This window comes from Canis lupus, chromosome 7 (genome assembly GCF_048164855.1).
Source record: "Canis lupus baileyi chromosome 7, mCanLup2.hap1, whole genome shotgun sequence".
Lineage (NCBI taxonomy): Eukaryota > Metazoa > Chordata > Mammalia > Carnivora > Canidae > Canis > Canis lupus.
Window position 1 is genome coordinate 24225837 of NC_132844.1, and position 24358 is coordinate 24250194.

General features: G+C 40.2%; 1 protein-coding gene and 1 long non-coding RNA gene across 5 annotated transcripts; one reads left to right on the plus strand and one right to left on the minus strand.

Moving 5' to 3' along the window:
- Positions 1-3824: 3824 nt before the first annotated feature.
- PNRC1 (proline rich nuclear receptor coactivator 1) lies at positions 3825-17416 on the minus strand. Of its 4 annotated transcripts, XR_012033883.1 has the most exons (3): positions 15517-15758; positions 14775-14957; positions 13830-13981 (listed from the first exon to the last, which is right to left on the minus strand). XR_012033883.1 is itself a non-coding variant. In XM_072832091.1 (2 exons), the coding sequence occupies exons 1-2, from the start codon at positions 16838-16840 to the stop codon at positions 13538-13540; spliced, it is 984 nt and encodes a 327-aa protein (XP_072688192.1). In that variant the 5' UTR covers positions 16841-17416; the 3' UTR covers positions 3825-13537. The 4 variants fall into 4 exon arrangements, 1 of the variants encoding a protein (XP_072688192.1); XM_072832091.1 differs by lacking the exons at positions 14775-14957; positions 15517-15758 and adding an exon at positions 16301-17416 and having other exon boundaries at positions 3825-13981; XR_012033882.1 differs by lacking the exon at positions 14775-14957.
- On the plus strand, positions 16112-24342 carry LOC140636663 (uncharacterized). Its single transcript, XR_012033887.1, has 3 exons — positions 16112-16611; positions 22087-22167; positions 24113-24342. It is a non-coding gene; the product is annotated as an uncharacterized lncRNA (long non-coding RNA).
- Positions 24343-24358: the final 16 nt, after the last annotated feature.

The following is a 24358-nucleotide window of genomic DNA, read 5'->3' on the forward strand; positions in this document are numbered from 1 at the left end:
GCTGGTGATATTTAGACAAGTACCATAAGTTAATGTAAACTGTACAGTACTTTCTGAATACATTTTCTTTATTTAATCATAAGAACAATTTATTTCAAAACTACAGCTCTTTGAAGTGTTCAGCTGTAATAAAATTTAGTCATAAAATTATGTGGCATTGTTAAAAATTTAAAGGATAGTCCAAAGAAAGAACAGATAAGTATTAATAGTAATGTTTTATATTTTCTAAATAAATGTTTGGGTTTATCCACGTATATATGCAGTAATTTGAAATACTAAGTAGAAATTGATTTATAGTGTCTTTACTTTGCATTTAATTACATCTTAGTGAAAAATTAATACAGCGATATTTCTGAAATTGCTTTTCCTTTGACTTACTCCTGATTTGGTTTTCCATTATAATCTTTAGACTGCTTAGGAAGATACTATTTGATTTGACGGAAAAACTCAAATGATAATAGTTCAGACTTCTTTGAGCATTTACTTGGCACTGCTCTATAAGTTTTGCATTATTCACTCATCATTACAACAACTGTATGAGATAAAAACCACTGCAGATAAAGAAAATGAGATGCAGAGAGGTTCAGTGATACCCACCAGGTCACACACTATTAGACTTGGGAGTGGGCAGTGGCTGGGCTCCAAACTACCCCTCCCTGATTGTTATACTTTTTGGAAGAGAAATCTGTGACAGATATATGCTAAACTAAGATAATGTTTAGAGTGAAAGGAGAAAATAGAATTAGGAAAATAAATTATTATAAGTTTTCAGTATAAATGGGTTCTGTGACTAAGTGGAAATTGACAGTTGTGCTGGTTGCTTGAGAAATTGTCTTCTAGGTATATCTCTATTCTAGGATTCACTTTTGTTATAGAATTGTTTCTTGGATCATTTAGGAGAAGATACTTAGGATAAGATTGTTAATAAATAAAGCAAATGTTTTATACATCTGTGATCATTTCCTTTAAAGATAATGTATTTATTCAGGTACCTCCCGAGCTTAGTGTAGGAGAGCTGCCTGTGTATATTTGTTCAGGATCAGAGGATAAGTTAATGTCAAAGAAAATAAAAATGGCCACTACAACTGTTTGTTTTCTTTTTCCCCATGAATACTACACAAATAATTTCTGTATAGCAGCTGATACTTTGCAGTTGCAAACAGTGGAATATGCCAGATTTTTTATTTGGAGGCTAGGATTTAATCCTAACTTATTTTTAAATGAAAAGAACTAATTTGGGGACTTTATATGTTATTTGTAGTGTTTACTTGAGATGCAACTGTTATATTACACATAATGTCTGCCTTATTATCGTCCCATTGCAAGAGGCAAGCAAAATTAGTTAAAATGTGAAGTATTTAGAAATACATTTACAGTCCTCTAAACTAAATTAAAATTGTAAGTTCTTAGAATTAAAAATTAAAATTTGTTTCCTAAACAGAGTGGTGAAATATTTAAAGTATTTATATGTAGATAAATATATGCTACCTAGGGGCACTTGGCTGGCTCAGCTGGTCGCGCATGTGACTCCATCTTGGGGTGGGGAGTTTGAGTCCCACATTGAGGGTAGAGGGTAGTTTATTTAAAAAAAAAAAAAAAATATATATATATATATATATACATATACATATATATATATATACATATATATATATAAAATGGAGTGCCTGGGTGGCTTAGTCCAGCCTTCAGCTCAGGTCATGATCCTGGGGTCCTGGGATCAAGCCCTGCATCAGGCCCCCTGCTCAGCAGGGAGTCTGCTTCTCCCTCTACCTGTTTGTGTACCACAATCTCTGTGTGTCTAAAAAGTAAATAAAATCATATATATGAAAAAAAAAATCATATATGTGTGTGTGTGTGTATTACACACACACACACACACACACACGCTACTTAGTATGGTTTGGTGCAGACATGTTAACTTGGCATCATGGAACTAAAACTTTACTTCTAGGCCCTGTAGATTTTCAAACAAGTCCATGACTTGCAAGAGTTTAAGGATCAGTGGTTTAGTGAGTTTTGGAGTCCGAACTTACCTATATTTGACTAGAATACATTTCCAAGTATTAAATGAAGATTATGCACCTTAGCATTTAAATCCCTCCCGTGATGAATAGTATATTTAGGATCATATGAACTCTGGCATTGGTTTACAAGATCAGTTTAGGCTCTCTGGAAAATTTACGTCTTGTTTGCCTTTAAAAGATGTTTATAAAATAAAGCAAATTAAATATAATTGAGTCAATAAACTTTTTTAGAAATATATTCTCTGATACAAGTGTTAGACATAGCAGGTTGATTTAGTTCTTTCAAATTAATACAATAATGACCCCTTTTTCTTTTTGCTTAAAGGAATCATGAAAAATTGAAATTAAAAAATATAGATTATTATGTCCCAACATTACTATTTTCTCCCCAAAATTAAAATGTTTTTATCCTGTTTGGGGGAAAGGGCTATATGAATCTTAGATTATAGGAATACACTGCATTTCTGAACTTATGAAAAGAAATTGTATCAACTTGTGGTAGATGGATGTTGAGTAGATTGATCGTTACTGTTTTTTAAAAGTAAGTGATTTTAAGTATATCTTTCATGTAATTCAAAACACTATATTCAACCTACATGTTTATAGTAAATAGATTACAAATTGAAATCAAGAATATCTTACTGTTTGTCAGATTTCAGGTACTTTCAGAACACTGACAAAAAATTTAAAGGGTCAGTCTCTTTAGATGAGAGAATGCCTGGCCAATAATTAGCACTTGGTCATAGAAATGGGTTGATTGAATGTCCATTACTGTTTGATCTTATGTGTAGTATGAGTGGTTTCTCAGAAAAAGTGTAATTGAAACATGAAGTGAAATTACTACTTCTCTAGTTCATAATTATATGAACTAAATGGCTAAGTACTGTATACACTTTTTATAAATATCTTCAAAGAGGTAGGTTGAGGAAAACAGAATTCATTGCTATGACCACCTGTTTTCTAAAGTATAAATAATTACATTCTAGTTTGCCTAGCTTTTCCTAATAGTATAGATTTAAAATACTGTTAAGTTGACTTCAGTCTCAAGAAAAATCTCAGTGTAAGTCTTCCAAGGGTGCCTGGGTGCTCAGTCAGTTATATATCAGGGGTTGTGGGATCAAGACCAGCCTTGGGCTCTCTCATGGGTGCATGTGCACTCCGTCTCTCTCAATCTCTCTCTCTCTCTCTCTCTCTCTCTCCCCCTCCCTCTCCCTCTGCCCCCTCCCTGCTCATGCTCGCTCTCCCTAAATCAACCAATCAAGTCTTTAAAAGAAAAAAAAAAAAAAAAAAAAGCCTTCCAACCCCCAAGGAATAGCCTGTTTCTTTAATAGTGAATTGAATTTTAATGGCTTGGGCGGGGTGGATTAGGAATCATAACTGTTACATTGGTAAGGTAGTATTTGCTTTGTGAAAATAATACTTCACAACTTGAGAAAAGTATTCTGTTGAAAACCTTTTCAAAGTTGACATAAGCTATACAACTGGTCAGTCTCTTCTGGGAAATTTTGTATTTTAAAAATGAAGGAATTGTGAAATAAATGATTTCATAAGAATTTTATAGAAAAGCATTGATATTCATCATTGTCAGTAAATCTTCAGATTTTGGCCTTAATGTATTAAATGTAGCTGAATTGAAAAATATTAATGTTCTAGTTTTGTTAAGATAGTCCTTTAAATTTTTAATGGATATATAAGTTGAACCATTTTTGGTACTGTTTTGTACTTTGTTATTCCCTCTTACCATAGAATCTACTAAATGAGGTGTTTTGTTTTTTTTTCAAATAACACTTAAAAACATGGATGAAAAACTTTTATTTTAAAATATCTCATATGAAAGCACTTTATACAGAGTTCTGGCCTGCTGGTTAGTAGTCAAATATTCCTAAAAGGTTTCGTTGACCATACTTTGTCTTTCCTCTATTTTCACTAAAAGGTTATGGTTTTTATATGACTTAGTCTATCATGGAAAGTGGAACTACATCTTTTACAGAGTAATTTTAAACACTTTTAGCTTCCCGTTAGCACCATTGGTATTAATTCAACATTAAAGGCTTTAAAGAGTAGGAACCAATGAAGAGTTAAGAGTTTTACATCCCCATGCCCTCCTACTTCCTAACCACCTCAATGCTAACCAAGCCCTTCAGCCATCCCCTTTCTTCTCTTTTGGGAGTCATACATACCTATTTCTTTTCACTGCTTGAAGTTCAAGTTGTTCCACTTTAGATAATTTCTTTAACTTTCACACCATGGGCAGTTATTATAAATCCCCTTCAGAATCTTTGTAAGCTTCCATCTGTCTCTTCATCCTCCCTGATTAAAGCTTCTGCAATCAGCATTTATGTCAACATTAATATTAAATGTTGACTGTCACATTTCCCGAATAAGCCAAATACATTTCTTGAATGCTTAAATACATTATCCTCTCTCTAATCTTTCAGTTCTTGTTTACAATGGCTTTGGTGTTTCAGTCGTTAACTAGAGTCGTTCTATTATAAGTGTGATAACCAACTAACCAGACTTGAAATTGTAAAGAAAAACAGGAGATTAACAGTTACAACTTCAAGAGAAACTTTATGCTTGTATGCTACATATAAGCTTTTAGAATTATTGAATTTAGAATTATTGGCATGTACTCAACTTACATATAATGTTGGAGTGAATAGTAAAGCAGCCTTAATCTTCCCAAATTCTATTAAGACTGTTACAAAACTCCTCAGTAAAGAAATTAATTTTACAGTGAACACCCATATACCCCACTACCTAAATTCTACAATTAACAGTAAATTTTACTTGCTCTGTTACATTTATATCCATGTATTTTCCAATTATTTTGAATTTAACAGTAAAAATTTGAAAACCAGAGTGTTAATAAATAGGATACTCCAGTTAGCTAAAGAGTGATCAGAAAACCTTAGCTGAATACCTTTCACAAACCTAATTCTCTTCTCTTTCGAAATTTAGGGTCTGGTCTCAAGCATCAGATTATAGGAGCTTAATAGACACAGGTGGTTAAGGAATGTACAGTGAGTAGGACCTTTGGAAAGCTAATGGAAAAGGGCTATCTGATCTTTGATATTAACCCTTTAATCATTCTAAAATTTGAGAGCAATAAATGCCTGATCACTTGAAGAGTAAGGGTAATTTCAACCACTGACAGCCTTTATTTCATAGGATGATCCCCAGAATTACAGCTCTCTAAGGTTTTGATAGGAAGAACCAAAGCTCTCTATGATTTGATGTTGCTAAGTACAGTATAATAATCTTATTTAAAGATTTTTCTGGGACGCCTGGGTGGTTCAGCGGTTGAGCATCTGCCTTTGGCCCAGGGCATGACCCTGGAGTCCCAGGATCGAGTCCCACATCAGGCTCCCTGTATGGAGCCTGCTTCTCCCTCCGCCTGTGTCTCTGCCTCTCTCTCTCTAATGAATAAATAAAGTCTTTAAAAAATAAAGATCTTAATATTAGAAGGCAATTTTGAGTTCAATTTAAATCAAACATTTGCATGTTGGAAGTAATCAAAAGTCAAAATGTCTTTTACCTGCCATCCCCTGCTCAAGATTCTAGATTGCCGAGAATACATTTGTAATTTGGTTTTGACAACTAATCAGGTTAATTTCTAATATTAGAATAAAAGAACTATCTGTAATAATTTAGGGGTAGCTATGTATATATGACCAGCTTTGAAGGAATTTGATTAGTATCTATTATCTTTACAACCAGATTTACCACATTTTCTGCCACTTTATTAAATTAGGAAAAATTACTTTCCTGAATCCTTTCTTAAGAAATTCTTAAGTAAATTGCTAGAGAAGTGAAGTATTTGTCATTATTTTTTATCAGTATCTTTTAAGCTATTCTACATTCATAATACATGATCTAATGGAGCTTGACTAGAACATGTAGCCTCCTTTGACAGATGTGCATATGATTTTCTATGTAGGTAGCTTCTGCTGTCCTCCCATCTTTTCTACCATTACTTAATTCAGACTGTAATTAATATCACCGTAGTCTATGATAAACTATTCCTCAAGACACTTTAAATTTGTGTTACCATTTCTATACTAAGGGAACATTACTATAAACTATGCTTTAGAAAATGAACTCCAAGATCTCAACAACGAACCCTCAGTAAATGCAACACCTTTTATAAAGCTTAAATTGTAATTCTATTTGGGATTATAGCACGAGCTTAAGTTTGACAAATACAATTCCTGGGTGTTGGGAACATTACTTATACATTTCAGTATATTTAATTTAGAATTCCAAGATAATTGCAAAGGATATGAAAAGCAATCCAAAAACTGTCAGAGAATAATTCAAGACAATCTAAGAGATTTAAAGAAAAGAGATTTAGTTCAAGCATAAAATAGATGATCCCTAACTTAAAAAATTAGGGGATCCCTGAGTGACTCAGTGGTTTGGCACCTGCCTTCGGCCCAGGCCTCATCCTGGAGACTTGGGATCGAGTCCCATGTCGGGCTCCCTGCATGGAGCCTGCTTCTCCCTCTGCCTGTGTCTCTGCCTATCTCTCTCTCTCTCTCTGTCTCTGATGAATAAATAAATAAAATCTTAAAAAAAAAAAAAAAAAAACCTCCGTCTACCCCATACTTTCAGAGAATCCTGTAACTTTCAAGGTTTCTTTCAAAGATAAAATGTTAATGTGTTGATAAATAGCATTCTATAAAATGTACTCTCAAATTTCCTAATTTAGAAACAAGTAGTTCCTGAATTACACATGCCTTTTTAAAATGTTTTTTACACACTTCGGCTATCTCATGTCACAACACAGACATCCTCTTTCCATTTGAAAACTTGCGTTTTGGGGTTCTTGAAAGATTTATGGATTTAGGAGAAAAGGAAATACAAAGAAATCTAAAGGAGTTAGCTCGGGAATCAGATGCTCAGCAAGGCAGGCCTGAGATTTTTTATTTTTATTATTTTTAGGCCTGAGATTTTTAAAATGCATTTAGTTCAGCAATGCCTTTCAAAAACTTAAATATATATGGATGATGGGACTATCAGCCTTTCCACACACAAGTGTAAGTAAATATGTTTGATTCCCTTTGATACCTGAAGCAGGTATCAATTGCCTACAGGCATGGGAATTGGGGGGGCCTTCCAACCTATGAATAAAGGATAATGTATTCCGCAATATGATGGAGAGTCATTAGGAGATACGAGATTGCACACACAAAAAATAGAGAAGTATAAAAGGTTGGGGGCACCCTGGCTTAGTAGGGTATGCAAGTCTTGATCTTAGGGTTGTGAGTTTGAGTCCCACACTGGGTGTAGAAACTACTTTAAAAAAAGTTATTAGGGATCCCTGGGTGGCGCAGCGGTTTGGCGCCTGCCTTTGGCCCAGGGCGCGATCCTGAGACCCAGGATTGAATCCCACGTTGGGCTCCCCGTGCATGGAGCCTGCTTCTCCCTCTGCCTGTGTCTCTGCCTCTCTCTCTCTGTGTGTGACTATCATAAATAAATAAAAATAAAAAATAAAAATAAAAAAAGTTATTAAAGGTCAGTTTTACCTGGTTTGAAACCTTGGACTAACAAAGAGGAGGTGAACTTTTTTACTCCCTTCACCAAATGGGCTCCCCTGCTATCAATTCAGAACTTGAATTGGAACTCTCTCCTAACAGGCTTTTACAGGTAGGTAACCAATCACCATTTAACAGTTTGAGAGGAAATCCTTTCTTTTTTTTTTTTAAGATTTATTTGAGAGCATGAACAGAAGGGACAGAGGGAGGAGAGCGAATCTCACGTAGGCTCTGCACTGAGTCGAGACGTGGGGCTCCAGGCAATCAAGAGCTCAGCCCAAATCAAGAGCCAACACTTAACCCATCTGTGCCAGGTAGGCGCCTCCTGAGGAAATACTAATTCAACTAATTTGCTGTCATAGGTGAAGTTCAGAGTCCCCAGGAGACAGGATGAGCTCAAGAGTACTGGTAAAGATGTTAAGCCTTGTGAGAGAAGAGAGGCTACAGGAAGACAAAATATTTCAGCTCCATTTTCAAGTTGTAAATAGTGCTTCTGTGCACTATTACCAAACTACTTCTAGCGCTGACCTATCTTCTACTTGCTGTGTATTTCCACGTAGATGTCCTACACACCCCTCCACATTCTACATGCAAATCCAAAAGGCATCTATAATTCAGATCCCGCTCCAGAGTTCCCTCATTGTTAATTTGTTTCCCTAATTGCCCAATTTAAAAACTCTTTCTTACCCTCCATGCAGTTGCTCAATTCATTCTACCTTCGAAACCTTTAAGTAAGTCCTTGCCTATAGAGGGAATCCTTAGGCTCATCTCATTAACTGACAAATCCTTTTTCCTCCAGTTTTTCCTTTCCAAGCTGTTTTCCATATTTTCACCTGTTTTCTTTTTGAAGCTGGGATCTCTTTCCTTTGCTCATGAACCTTGGATGGCTGCCATGCTTGCAGAATAAAGTTGCAACTCTTATTAGGACACTCGCCCCCAGGTTATTAACACAGTACACCTTTCAATATATTTTATGTTCTTTCTTTGTACTTGTCTTCAACTACTGGATACTCCACATCTATCTTACACGACTGTCTATGCACTTTTACCTCTGACAATTATTTTCCTTTTCTTTACATGTCAAAAATCTTAAGGCCCAACTCAGTACTACTTCTAAGGTGCTAGACAACCCCTACTCACACGAATGTCACTACTTTCTGGGGGAAACAGTGACTACTTTTTTCACCTCTTCAGGCATTTGTTGTAGGGAAGGGGAATGCAGCTTGTATTTTAGTTACACATGTAATTTCTTCCCCACTTGTGCTACTACTTTCAGCTCTGCCATTATCTTTGTATTTCCTGAGCATACCTCACACATAAACCCCACACATTAAATTATGGACATGCTGCTCAAAATGTCACAAAGGAGCTGAGAAATGTCAAACAAGGGGGGAGGGTTGTGGAGGAGTGGCTGAGACAGTTTTATTGAGTTTTATTTTCCAAAAGACAGGAACTCTTTTTTAGAACTTTTTGAATCTTATATAGAAATGTTATCCAACCTGTGCAAGAATGAACTATTTTCTGGAATCAGACTGGGAAAGAGGTCAGCTCTAAGGCAACCCATTAGTTTAATATTTACAACACATTACTAGAAAAAAAAAACTAAAAATTGGTGACTAAATATTGAGGGAATTTTCAAATTATGGTCTGAACTGCTAAAATGGGTTTCCCAACTATTTGAGAAGGTATCTGCATCTACATGCAGGAATGGAACTTCATACAAAATGAGCATAAAAAAGTTCCTTTGCCTCTTTAAACTTTCCCTTTCTTTCTAGAACTGGTGTCCCCACTCAAAATTTGTCTTTATACTTCTTGAAGGCTTTAGTCTCAAAAGCAGCCCTCGTTTTTGTAATTTCAAGCCATTAATACGGTTCTTCCCAACATTTCTAGAACCAGGGATAGGGCAGAGGTGGGTGGCTTTGAGCCAGGACAACCCAAACCCTCTCCCTGACATCTAAATACTTTTGAGGGATCCCTGGGTGGCGCAGTGGTTTGGCGCCTGCCTTTGGCCCAGGGCGCGATCCTGGAGACCTGGGATCGAATCCCACATCGGGCTCCTGGTGCATGGAGCCTGCTTCTCCCTCTGCCTGTGTCTCTGCCTCTCTCTGTGACTATCATAAATAAATAAATAAATAAATAAATACATACATACATACATACATACATACATACTTTTGAGAATAAGCTGGGGGCATGCAGAGTCTAGCCTACCACAGCTCCTCACAATCTTAATTTCACCATCCTGGGTGGGTTGCCACATGTCCCCCTGCCCCAGGTCCATTCTGGGGCCTAGTGCTGAAAGGCAGAAGCACTGCAATAGAGCCTAGGTTTTGTTCCTTCTCAATGCTGAAAGTTGACTTAGGGTTTTTATAAGAGGGCAGGTAAAGACAAAAGTAACGTGGGTTTTTTAGATAGTTTGAAGAGAAATACAAATGGTTTTCCCCAAGTGTGGCATGACTGGATCCCATTTAAGTCCCACATTTGTATGGCTTTATACTAAAATATACCAATTATTGTGAAGGGGTGATTACATAGCTCAGTAGACCCCTGAATAACATGGGGTTTAGGTGTACTAATTCCTGTGCTGTCAAAAATCCACATATAACTTGTTTCCCCAACTATTAATAGTCTGTTGACCAGAAGCCTGTAAGTCACCTAGCATATTTTCTATTAGATACTGTATTCTTACAATAAAGTGAGCTAGAGAAAACTCATGAAAATACAGTACTATACTATAAAAATCCACATCTAAGTGGACCAGCAGTTTTGAACCCATGTGATTCAAAGGTCAATGGTATGCCTAAAAACCTGAATGCTGGTCCTGAAAATGTAATTACTTGCCTAATACATTATCTAGTCTTTTAACTAATTACATAAACCACCTTAAAATTTGTATTTTAACGAGTTTGAAAAGAGCTGTTCCTGTCAATCTTAGTGTGATTTGATGTTTTATTACTTTTCCTTGATCTGCCTACAGGTACACTAAAATACTTAGTACACCAAGCATTAATGCAAATAAAAGTTCTGTGGTGTTACTTAGTATTTCACTTTATCAGTGCTAGTTGAGGTATTTGTACATTTATCTAAAAGTAATTTCAGAGCAGCCCCGGTGGCGCAGCGGTTTAGCGCCGCCTGCAGCCCAGGGCGTGATCGTGGAGACCCTGGATCAAGTCCCATGTCAGGCTCTCTGTATGATGCCTGCTTCTCCCTCTGCCTGTGTCTCTGCCTCTCCCTCTGTCTCTATGAATAAATAAAATCTTAAATAAATATACTAAAATTCCAGTGAATACCCCACATACTGATGTTCCATAATGAAGTGCCATTGCATGTAATTCACTCACATATTAACTTTTCGCCCCTTTGCAATTAGGAGCCCCCTCTACCAGGAGTTAAAATTTACACCTGAAGCTGGTGACTGCAAAATTGCTTTATAAACCCACAGAACCAGTTAAATGAACATTGGAGGAAATGTTTCAAGACTTGTAGAAAAAAAATTAAAGTAGTTAAATAGATTGGCCAGCACTAAGTGTGAATAATGTTGAAACCTACCCTACAATTAATGGGATTGTAAGGTGGAACCCTTGGGAAGTAGAATTAGGACATAAGGGCAGAACCCTCATGAATGGGTTAATGTGCTTACAAAAGGGGATCAAGAAAGCCCCCTCAAGGGAGGCCTGGGTGGCTCAGGGGTTAAGCATTTGCCTTCGGCCCAGGTTTGTGTGATCCCAGAGTCCCAGGATGGAGTCCCACATTGGGCCCCCAGCATGGAGCCTGCTTCTCTGCCTGTCTCTCATGAATAAAATCTTTAAAAAAAAAAAAAAAGCTCCCGACCTTCCTGCTATGTGACTCGATGAGGACTCCCCATGTCTGAGCCATGAAATGGAGACACTACATCAGCAGGTGCGTTGATCCTGGGACTTCCTGACCAATGAAACAAATTTATAAGCTATCCAGTCTTTAGTACTGTTACAGTAGTCCAAAGAGATTAAGGCTGCTAAATCTTTTAACACCAAAACTATTCAGCTTTTCTAATTAACCTTTTCACTGTATCATCTATACTGTAATTTAGCCAATTTTGTTCACTCAAAAAAATCATAAAACCTCTTTATGAACATCTATTTCCTTTATAAAATTTAACTACTTTTTACTTAGAAAATCTTACAAGGGGATCCCTGGGTGGCTCAGCGGTTTGGCGCCTGCCTTTGGCCCAGGGCGCAATCCTGGAGTCCCGGGATCGAGTCCCATCTCGGGCTCCTGGGATGGGGCCTGCTTCTCCCTCCTCCTGGGTCTCTGCCTATCATAGATAAATAAATCTTGAAAAAAAAAAAAATCTTACAAAATTTTGCAAGGTTGAAAGCTTACTGTATTTTGTTAAAGCTTCTCTAATTTTTAAAGCTAGCTATATGTAACTTTATTGTAATATTATTAAAAGTATAGCTTTCTCTACAAAGAAATGAAACTTTTTATAGCCAGGGCCAAGAATAGTTGGCTGGGTTATGAATGAGCTGTGTAAACAAGACTACAGCCAGTTCTGTTAACTAGCTTAGATTTTGTATCTATTCTAGTTTTCATACCCTCCTAGCTTCAATAACAGCTCATCAATAACGATTCTAACATTGTGCCCACAAAATCACCTTTGTACAGCCTGAAAGTCTCCCCTCCTATGAACCAAATGTGCAAGACAGGAGTCTCTTCTATATCTTTTCTTGCAAGAACAGTAGCACCTTTCTCATATTCCACCTTAAGAAAATCATATATACCCTGTTAACACCCTTTTCATGTCTAAGTAATGCCTGATTACTAAAAAATCTTTTCCTTTTGTTTCAAGATCAACTTTAGCTTTGTACAACTAAAAACTATAGAGGGTAAATTAGGATTTTAGAATTTTAGAACAAAGTTTGAATTTTAAAGTAACAATACATAAGCTACTGTATCTTTTAGCCAACATCAGGAGGTTCCAAATCTTCCATCTACTATTTTAATGTAAATTATGCTTGCTTTGGTTCAAGAACCACCATTCAAAATAAATATAAATTTAGTAAACCAAACCAAGTGTTTTCTTTCACTGAACTTGTAGGGTAAGTCAAATAGTATTTATGAAAGTTTATATAAAAATACATGGTTATAAACTAAATCAGCTGTACTTTTGACCACAACCATTTCCATTGTAAAATGGGGAATTCCTCCCCTTAGAGGTAATAGCATTAAATTATTGGACCCTTTAAATTTCAGAGAAAGACAATTAGTATAATACTAAGACATTAAGCCAGTAAAATGTTAAGTTAAAATCCATCTCCTAGACACACAAACAAGTCACACACAAAGAGCCAAGACTAGTATAAAAGGGGGGGCCAAATTATATTATTATTTAAAAATTTGAGTACAACCAATTTTGTTGGCATTAAAATTAGAAGTATCTTAAATTTGAATGGATAAACCAAAAAACCAGAAATTAAGTTTGGTAAAAATGGGAATAGTTTTCCAGTAATTACAGATTAGAACGCAGAAATCAATTTAGAGAAACATAGACAAACCCCATGTTTACAATGATTGTGCCACAGATTTAAACTTCAGTAGTGCATTAGTAAACTGTTCACATTTAGATCTTCACCTTGAGATAACTGTTTCTTTAAAAAAAATCTCAGTACCTTGTGCAAATAAATCGGTCTTCCATGTGCCTTAGCACACTTAAAATTTCTCCATTGTATATATACAAAACACCTACCGTTTGGCAGGGCAAAATACATACTTTCATAACAAAACTATAATGTACCTCTCAAGTATGAACAATATACACATAATACATGGTATACAGTATTTACAAAATATAAAATATAATACAAGTTGTTGGTTGTAATTTTTTCAACTCATCTTTTGCACTTGTAAGTTACAAGGCAAATTTTCATTTCTGTACCAATTTTCTTTTCAAGAGTCCAGAGATTTTGAAAACCGACAGACATTGCAATCTGAGATCTAAGTTTGAACTTTTAGGAGAGTTTTTAAGTGTACTGCCATCAACTCCCTATTTTGGTTGGAATTTTCAATAGTGCTTCCCATCCAGTGACTAGGAGGCTTTGGAAGAACACTAGGAGAAGGTGGATCGCTAAACTTTGCCCCAGCATAATTTTCCTTTTGGTTCACTTCAGTTAGAAATGCTGATTTCTTCAAATGCATATTTTTAATATTCTCAGTGTTTTTAAAAGGCTTTTTTTCCTGCTTCTGAATTAAAGCGGATGAAACAGAATCCTGCCAAAAGTTATTTTCATTTCTTTTTGCAGAGGTGATCTTGGTTAGTGGTAAGTTATATTTGCTTTTCTGTCTGTTTATCTTTGGTTGTTCACACAAGTGTATACCATGAACAAGCTGGCCGTGGGGAATGGCAATTTTCTCCGATTTTCCCATCTTTGATTTTAAAACCTACAAAGACAAGGAACATAAAAGTGAATACAGTCTCATGATAAAAATTAGTCACAAACTTCACACCATATACCTAATGTTTTCTTCTTCTGGACTTCAGTTTACTGCCTTGCTTCAACGTGGGCTCACTGCACTTACCAAATAAGCACACATCTAAGTTTACTACCACCACCAATAAGTAATGTAGGGAGAAGTGTCACAGGGAAAGAAACCCAAAGTAACCCAAGTTCATCTTTCTATAACTGTAAGGAAGAGTAACAAGCTACTTTCCAAACAGTAAGATGTGGCCAAGAGGATGTTCACATACTTTCATTCTGATTGACTGGGTCTGGTTAAAAATAAAACCTATGTTCATAGATTACTATATATCTTTTAGTCAAGTCCTTTTAAAATTATCCAGGAAAGAAAATTTAAAAAACAAAATTATTCTAGAATAAAAATTTGGTTAGCAGGAACTAGATTTTAAGTGTTTTGATAATGGTTATTAAGTACACAGAAAAATTATCTCCCGGCTTCTGAAAACAAAATTTCATAAATTTAAGTACTAATCATTTTTTATCATCTTTTCCAGCTACACATATAGCAGCAACTTTAAAACTGAAACTTTCCGGGACACCTGGGTGGCTCGCGGTTGGGCCTTTGACCCAGGGCGTGATCCTGGAATCCCAGGATGGAGTCCCACATGGGGCTCCCCGTGTGGAGCCTGCTTCCCCCTCTGCCTAGGTCTCTGCCTCTTGTGTCTCTCATGAATAAATAAAATCTTTTTTAAAAAGTTGTTTCCACCTGTCCCTACCTCTTGTTTTAACAATTGCCTTTAAGAACTTTGCCGCTCAGGACGCCCGAGTGGGTCAGCGGTTTAGCACCACCTTCAGCCCAGGGCGTGATCCTGGAGACCCGGGGTCGAGTCCCACGTGGGGCTCCCTGCATGGAGCCTGCTTCTCCCTCTGCCTGGGTCTCTGCCTGTCTCTCTGTGTGTCTCATGAATAAATAAAACCTTAAAAAAACAACCTTGCCGCACCAATTCTAACTGCTTTCCCTAACTAGTGATCCTTACAGGAAGCCATGACCGGATGGAGGAGTAGAGTGCTTCATTCGCTCACCGCCCTTCTCACACTTGTACTGTGGAAGGGAAGCTGGACAAGAATACAAATGCCCGGGCGCCCACCCTAACATTCCAGGTCAGTAAGTGCCGGAAAAAAGATTACTTTTAACCAGGAACCAAGAAGTCTCCAAAAGGAGACGGCATATCAGATACGGTTTCAGAGCCCTGGAATCTTAAAACTGTACTATTATTTCGGTAATCACGGCGATCAAATCTAGCGAGAAGCTGCCAATCTCTATACTCGTCCAACGACGAGTGGCTGCCACTTACTTTCATCTCTTGAGGCCGTTAAGTCTTTGAAATTGGCAGGTTTTACTTTGCTACCCAGATCAATTTCAAAAGCTCGTTAGCGACTTAATCTCGCCGGAGTGCTAGTCTCACCCTAACCTAACGGCGCGGCAATGGAGAGGCTTCAACGTCAACCGCAACTTACAACTTTAGAGAAAAGTTTCATCGTTCTGGACTCAAGAAAACTACCTCCCATCAGTAAAACCCAGGACAGTAGACTGAAAAGGTCAGCAACTCCGTATTCATCTGCCAGGCGAGCACGCAAAAGCTCTCGTCCCAGAGAGGCAGGAACTGCAGGTGCAGCCGTCCCTGCCAACTTCTTAAGAGTTAAAAAAAAAAAAATTAAAAAAAAAGGTACAGCTGAGAAGGGTGGCGGCGGGGGCAGAGCCGCACCCGGGCACCGCTGCTCGGCGGAAGGCCAACCCGACTGCAGCCGCTCGCGGCCCGCTCCAGACCCACAACACGGCCGAGGCCGTGCACGCGCGCCGCCGTCGGGGAGCCCAGAGCGGTCGCCCGCCCCTTCCCCGGCCTCGCCTCCTTCATGAGCGCCGGAGCGCGGCGCACGTAGCGCGCTGACGTCAGCCTCCCGCGGGCCCCCTCCCCCCCGCCGCGCGCCCGAGCGCCGAAACCCCCTGGAACGCCGCCAGCCTTCTAAATCGGGGCTGTTGCTGGGGCGCAGCCGCGGCTCCCATTGGCTGAGTCCCGGGAGCCAATCAGCGGCGCCAGCGCATGCCTCCCCCTCCCCCGCTCCCCGGGCTGGAACCGAGCGGGCGTCACGGAAACTTCCCTCCCGAGTAAACAGCCGCCCCTCACCCCGGCCCCCCCTTGCCGACCCCTCCGTGCGGGGCCCCGAATCCCAGAGCCCGGCGGGGGCTGCCTAAGGGCCAGAACTCCCCCAGCAGCCCCCATGACCCCTTCGCGGCCCTTACCTCTCTTCTGAACGAGGGCTGGCCGGGCGCCGGGGGCGGCAGCGGGCCAGGGAACGGGCTCGCTTCCTCAGTTTGGGCTGCGGCCGCAGGACCCGGGGCCAAACTGGAGGCCCGGTCCGGGACTTCCTGCGCTCCGCTCGGGCCCGTCGCGGGGCCCCGCCCGCCCTCGAGGCTCGGCCGGTGCTGCTGGTACTGATGGAAGCGGCTGGGCAGCTGCCCCGCCGGGCTGGCCCGCACCCTCTTCTTGCGCCGCTTCTTTGGCGCTGCCCGAGAGGCGCCTCCCGCCGGAGCCAGACCGCAGTTGGACAGAGGTGCTGGGGCGCGAGGCTGCGGGGTCAGGCAGGGACCGTCTCCCCCAAGGAAGTGAGGGAGGAAGAGGGTGGGGGGCAGTGCCCGGGGGTCCGGGATTCGGGGTAAAGGCGGCGGGGCCGTGGTCACCATCGGGAGAGCTCCGAAGTAACCGCGGGCGGAAAAGCCCAGGGGCGCAAGGCGGCCGCCCAGGACAAGGGGCTCCCGCTGCGGGACGGAGACGACGGTCATAGCTCTAGGAGGAAAGTGGCTCAGCGAGAAGAAAAGGAGGAAGAGAAGCCAGCGATTGCAGGGCGGCGGCGGCGGCTGCTGCTAAGAGAGCCCGAGTGGAGCGCGGACCATGGTTCGGGCGGTGGCGGCGCAGCAACAAATAGCCTCAGCCTCAGCGCCGAGTGTTGTTATCCGAAGCCCCGCCCTTCGCCCGCCCACCTCCTCCCGAGAGCCCAATCAGGATGCGGCGGCGCAGGCCACGCCCCCTCCGGCGCTCCCTCCCCCGCCTCCAAGAGACACACACAAACAACCAGCTTGCTGCAGCCCCGCACAAAGAGCGTGCACTGCGCAGGCGCTGCCAACGGGCTCTTTCGGGAAGAGTCGGTCCCGCGAACAATGAAGTTCCGTTTCAGCCCGACCTCCCCCACCCTGCTCCCTTCTCGCCTCCGCACCTTGCCCTGAAGGCAGGGGTCCTAGTGCTAGATCGAGGCCGAATTTGGAAAAGGGGATGGGGGCGGGAGAAAGAAACCTGGAAACCTCAAGGCCACGGATGCCTCCTCAGCCACTGACCTTGGTTGGGGGGGGGGGGGGGGAGTCTCTCTTATTTCAAGCCCAGCAGAATAATAACATTAGGATTTTTTAAAAAGGTTTCAAAGTACGTTATAGGGGTTTCATTCTTAGCAATTGCAAGGAGATCAGTCCACATTTAAGTTCTGTTTGGCAAAGTGTGGCTTGCGTTGTTGTCTTCATTTACTCGGGTCACCAAGCGCTGTTCCTTAAACGCGGTAAAAAGAGTGAGAATTAAGGGGAGTGACTGATTGAAAGGGGCCCCTTAGCAAATACAGCGTTCCCCGTAAATCCGTGATTGAGCAGTGGGAATGTTACTGTCTTTATACTTGAAGGACTCTGAGACTTTGGGATCACGAAACGGTGCCTGGCACTGAGGAAGCAAAGGGGGAGGTTTGCGTCTCAAAGGGAGAAAGTGAAACAGCTCTGCAACCTGCAGTGTATCTTGCTAGCTGGGGTGTTCTGGAAATCCCACGCTCATCGTCTCTCCGCACTGCGCTCACACACACAAACCATGGCTCTTTTATCAAGTACTTTTGTGGCAGAAACTGTGCTTTGCATAAATTATGTCATTTGAACTCGACCCTAAGGAATAGGTACTCTATTTTGTCCCCACTTTATCAGAGAGGAAACCGGCTTCGAAAAGCAAAAAGTACTTGTCAGGCTATCATACAGCAAGTTAATAGAATTTGAACTCCAGTCCAGGGATGGCAAGGACCCAAGTTTTAACATCATCCAAACTACCTGCCACTTTAGTTTGGAGACCACCACAATAATCTTACCCTTCTCTGTATCCTTAGCTGTATCGTAGCCTCTAGCCAATATTTTTCCGCTTTGTAGTGCTCGATAAATGTTTTATGATTGGTAACAAAGTTGGACAGACGGGATACCCGGAATAATGCTTCCAAAACTTTATGCAGATGGAAGTTGAGGAAGATCTGTATAAACTTGTCATATGACATTCCATCATTGCCGAGTTTTATCATTTTTGCTGGATTTTACTCAGTTTTGTGTATCCAGTGGGATACCTATATACTTCCAGGGCTTTAAAAGATTTTAGAGGGCCTTTAATTCAAATCCTCTAGTCTGCAAATTGAAGTGGGTTAAAGATCAGGTGAAGAGAATGGCCTGGCAACAGTTGGTGGAAAAGATTATGGAGACTCTGGAATAATGTAGCTCTTTTGTTTTTGTAAGAGTTTAAAAAAAATTTTTTTAAAGAATTGTTTTTTAAGGGTTTATACTTTTTCAGAGCACTTCAGCTAATTCATTTTATTCTAATCCTAATCCTTTAGAGATGAGTTCTATTTTCCCTATCATACAAATAAAGCCTCTAAAGATAAGATAATTTATCTAGGAACACCTGCAGCTGAGGTGTAGCTGAGCTGGGTAGCTCTGCAGCTGAGCATCTGCCTTTGGTTTAGGGCGTGATCCCAGGGTCCGGAATTGAGTCCCACATTGGGCTCCTTGCAGGGAGTCTGCTTCTCCCTCTGCCTGTGTCTCTGCCCCTCTCTCTGTCTCTCATGAATAAATAAATAAAATCTTTTTAAAAAGTTATCTAAAGGTCACAGAATGGGTCAAGGACTAAAGTCCCTTGAACTCCCAATGCTTACTTCTCTTTTCATCATATCCCACACTAGGGTTTGGCTTTATCTGGGATTAATATCACACTGTCCTGGAGAATAATCTACTCTCTACTGGTAGTTCAGAGGGGCCCTTGATGGAAGAGATCTATTATTATCTGTGTGTATCTCTTGGGTGAATGTTAGAGTTATTAGATATGTATGTAGTTTATAGGCCTGAAGGGTAGGCATCATGTAAGACCCTGGATCCTGTATGTTGAGAAAGGTAGCCTTGGAGCTGTGATCACCTGGGTGATGGGCACTAAGATGGTGCCCACCATGAAGAGACAGGGAGTAGGAATGGATCACCAGAAGAGAATAATCCAGGTTTTATAAACCAGATAATTGGATTTCATGTTATTTTTCAGGTATAGTCCCTATAGATCCTAGTCTTTAGGAAAGCCTAATTTTGATAGGCAAACCTGGTTTCATCTGTGCTATACGATATAAAGGAAAAGGTCAGATGCTCTTGTCTGGGCCCAGAGGGCTAATCATGGAGGTACCAAGACATTCCAAGTATAAAGAAAGTTTTGGGAGGACTCTCAGGTTTTTTTTTTGTTTTTTTTTTTTTGTTTGTTTGTTTTGTTTTTTAAGATTTTATTCATTTATTCATGAGACAGAGGGAGAGAGAGAGGCAGAGACACAGGCAGAGGGAGAAGCAGGCTCCACACAGGGAGCCTGATGCGGAACTCGATCCCGGAACTCAATCCTGATCCTGGACCCCAGGACCACACCCTGGGCCTAAGGCAGGTGCCAAACCACTGAGCCACACAGGGATCCCCTGACTCTCAGGGTTCTTAAAGGACTTTTGTCCCAGTGCATATCTTGATTTTATTTCTAAGTCAACAGTTTCTTTAGAGGAAGCTTTTTTTTTTTTTTTTTTTTTTTAAGATTTTATTTATTTATTCCTAAGACACACAGAGAGACAGAGGCAGAGAGAGAAGCAGGCTCCATGCAGGGAGCCCAACGAGGGACTCCATCCCGGGTCTCCAGGATCAGGCCCTGGGCTGAAGGCAGCGCTAAACCGCTGAGCCACCTGGGCTGCCCCCCCCACACCTTTTTTTTTAATAAACACTTGAAAAGTAAACCAGATATTAAAGAACAAAGAGGTAAAAACCGTGTATGAAATAAGCAGTTGACCTACAATAACCCTTTAGAGCTCTCTGAATTCCTCTGCTCTCCTATTGCTTTTGTCTTACATTTTACTTCTGTCCTCTCCCTTTCTCTGCCTTTAATATCATCCTTCTGTCCTCCTTTTCTTAATATTTTTCTCCCCCCCTCATTGTGACTTTATTTCCATTTCCTCTACCTATTACTACTTAGATCTTAAATGTCCACACTCTAAGGGACACGTGTGAAAAGAGGAACACTCCAATTTATACTTACCTTGATGCCCAAATTTTTAATCTTTCATGTCTATGAAATAAAATTCCTGTAAACACTGAACACAACTAGGAAATCAAAATGTTTAAACTTAACAACTGCAACTTTCCCAGACATTTAAGCATCGATCACAAACCTTATTTTATCAACATAGTCTGACAATATTAATTGAAATTATTAGATTTATGTTTAGAAGCAAACAATATGCACAAAATTTCACAATAATGACAAAATTGGTATTTAAATTGCTACTAACATACCATTACCACAGGTTGAAGTTAATGTCTCTGTGATTCTTATCCTTATACCTTTCTGGGGTGGCAGTAATTTTACCACATTTATTTCTTAAAACTTCCTAAAAGGAACAGCAGACCTATGCAGGCTGTGCTTTGCACGAGGGCGCCTGGCCAAAGGGGGGAGGGAGGCCTGAACTACAGTTCTCACTCTGCTTTTAAAAGCTATCTTTCCAGGGGCTACCTGGAGGAAGAGATGTCTTTTTCTTATTGGTACACGGTGTCAAAGGAGCAGTGGCAGCCCTGGGGTACAGTAATATTATAGAGACTTGATTCTATTTTGTCCTAGATATAAAACCAAAAGAAAAAGCATGTTATTTAGACCAGCTGGGGTTTCAACCAATTTAAATCTTAGTTGGGTCATAGGCTTGGTTGTGCCTCCTGGCTGGCTCTCCTTTCATACGCTGATAAAACCTTTTAAATCCTTGCCATTCACAGAATGCAACTTAATGCCTTTCCTGAAATGATATAGTTTTTAGGTTTCATTTGGCCACCTTACAGAATCCAGTTTCTTATCATTACATATTCAGCTAGGTTGTTCATTTTTTGCAATCAGATTTGGTCTCATTCATTTGTTACAATTAATAGGATCATTGAAAGTTTTCACCTTTCATGAGATAGGGAGGGGAAATTAGCTATCTTCAGGACATTTAGCATATTCTCATTGTGAAACACATTATGGAATTATTTTTCTACTTGATCATTTTGCCCCACTCCTGATTAAATGTTGGATCTCCTTTCTACCCAATTGTTATGTGTGACAAATGATGTGGAGCAGTTCTTTCTGTTCTTGGTATAGTTAATATTTTCTTCCAGGACTGCTTGGCTGATTTCCAATTTCTTCTACTCATCCTTCCCTACTGTTGCAATTAGAGAAAAGGCATGCCTATACTTTGTAAACTAATATATGTTTTAGATTTTAAAAAAAAACCTCATACATATAACTCTATATTTATTCAACTTAAAAAAAAAATAACATATCTAGGGGCGCCTGGGTGGCTCAGTCAGTTAAGTGTCTGCCCTCAACTCAGGTCGTGATCCCAGGGTCCTGGGATGGACCTTGCATCAAGATCCCCACTCCATGGGCAGTCTTCTTCTTCCTCTCCACTGCTTGTGCTCTCTCTTGCATGCCTTTCCCTCTCTCTCAAATAAATAAACAAAATTTTTAAAAATACGAATATATCTGTATAATCACAGACACTATCTTCTTTTTTTAAAAGATTTTTTTTTTTTAAGATTTTATTTATTCACGAGAGACACAGAGAGGCAGAGGAAGAAGCAGGCTCAATGCAGGAGCCCGATGTGGGAATCGATCCCAGGACCACGGGATCATGCCCTGAGCCAAAGACATGATGCTCAACCGCTGAGCCACCCAGGCATCCCAGGTTTTTTTTTTTTTTTTCAGGCTATCTCTACACCCAACATGGGACTCAAATTCACAACTCTGAGATCAAGAGCTGCACCTTCCACCAACTGAGCCAACCAGGTACCCCACACTCTTTTTTCTTTTTTCTTAAAGACTATTTATTTATTTATTATTTAGATTTTATTTATTTATTCATGAGGGACACAGAGAGAGAGAGATACAGGCAAGAGGGAGAAGTAGGCTCCATGCAGGGAGCGATTCGGGACTTGATCTTGGGACTCCAGAATCACGCCCTAGGCTGAAGGCAGATGCTCAACCGCTGAGCCACCCAGGCAGGCGTCCCCCACACTATCTTTTTTTTTTTTTAATTTTTATTTATTTATGATAGTCACAGAGAGAGAGAGAGAGAGAGAGGCAGAGACATAGGCAGAGGGAGAAGCAGGCTCCATGCACCGGGAGCCTGACGTGGGATTGGATCCCGGGTCTCCAGGATCGCGCCCTGGGCCAAAGGCAGGCGCTAAACCGCTGCGCCACCCAGGGATCCCCACCCTATCTTTTATAGCTAAATTACCTGGCATTAAATTGTAAACTTTTTTCCTTTGGAGAATCATTATGGACTTTCATAGATTAACAAAGTTGCAATCATCTATAATCATTTTCCCTTTTTTGATTAAATCTTTAGATCTTGGCCAATAAAAATCCTTTTAAGATGGTTCTATGGTTTCTTCAGCCCTTCTCCCAAACATTTTTGAAAACATTCTTGCTTTAAATACACAAGATCTCCATCTTTCTCTAACCAAAACACAAAATGAGCTATTTTACAAACAACCTTAGTTCCTTTAAGTGAAGAAAATAGTAGTGGAAAAGTCTGGGCATCAAAGATGAATATGAGATTGTTTTGCAGGAGTGCAGATTGGGATTAGAATAACATCACTGCTAGGCCATTTTTTTGGACAAAATTGGAAGGCATTTCAAAGTCATGAGTCTATATTGATTTTTTAAAAATTCTAATTCTATCACTATGAAATCTTTTAAAACATTTATCCCATCACTAAATAAATGTAGTCTTCCCAACTTAACATTTATTTATTTATCTGTTAGATTTTATTTATTTATTCATGAGAGACACAGAGAGAGAGAGAGGCAGAGACATATAGGCAGAGGGAGAAGCAGGCTCCATGCAGGGATCCCGATGTGGGACTCAATCCCAGGACTCCAGGATCACGCCCTGATCAAAGGCAGAGGCTTAACCACTGAGTCATCCAACCGTCTCATAATCTTGAAATTTTAACCCCCTCACTGGGACTGCAATTGTGCCCTTGTGTATAATCCTTATATGTCTTCTCAGTTATTAAGTGTATAATCACTTCATTAACCTTGATCTCTTTAGTCCCTCTTTGTCTCTTACGCCTTTCTCCCTTTTTTTATCTTTTAATTTTTTCCTATTATTCTCATTATCACTCTGACTTTATCTCCCCTTCCTTAAATATTGAAACCATGGAACTGGAGTATAATTCCTGCTCTAGAGTGTTTTGTAACTCTGCAGAGTTACTATCTTTTTCATGATTTAAGCTCCTTGTAAAACTTGGAACATCCAGATCCATCCCTACTTGCAAATACTCTTGATCAAGTCATCAAAAACTTAATGCCAGGGACACCTGGGTGGCTCAGCGGTGAGTGCCTTCAGCTCAGGCCATGATCCCGGTTTGAGGATCGAGTCCCACATCAGGCTCCCTGTGAGGAGCCTGCTTCTCCCTCTGCCTATGTCTCTACCTCTCTGTGTGTGTGTGATTCTCATGAATAAATAAATAAAATCTTAAAAAAAATACCTTAATGCCAGTTTTGTGTGTGTGACATAATGTACTCTTACAATATTGGCACATTTTTATTGACTTATTGATGTATTTTTAGTTAGGTAGTGTTCTTATAAGTATTCCAGAATGACTTTCTACATCAAAACAAATGGAGAAGGCAGAGAGGACCACAGAAGAGAAGCAGTTAGAACAAGCATTTTCTAACTTACCAAGGTTTGACTAAAATTACCACCCTCTGCCTTGTTTTAAAGAACATTGCAGGGATCTCTGGGTGGCGCAGCGGTTTGGCACCTGCCTTTGGCCCAGGGCGCGATCCTGGAGACCCAGGATCGAATCCCACATCAGGCTCCCGGTGCATGGAGCCTGCTTCTCCCCCTGCCTGTGTCTCTGCCCCTCTCTCTCTCTGTGTGTGACTGTCATAAATAAATTTAAAAAATATTTAAAAAAAATAAAGAACATTGCATACATTGTTAGGTTTTTATCATTGCAAAAATTTA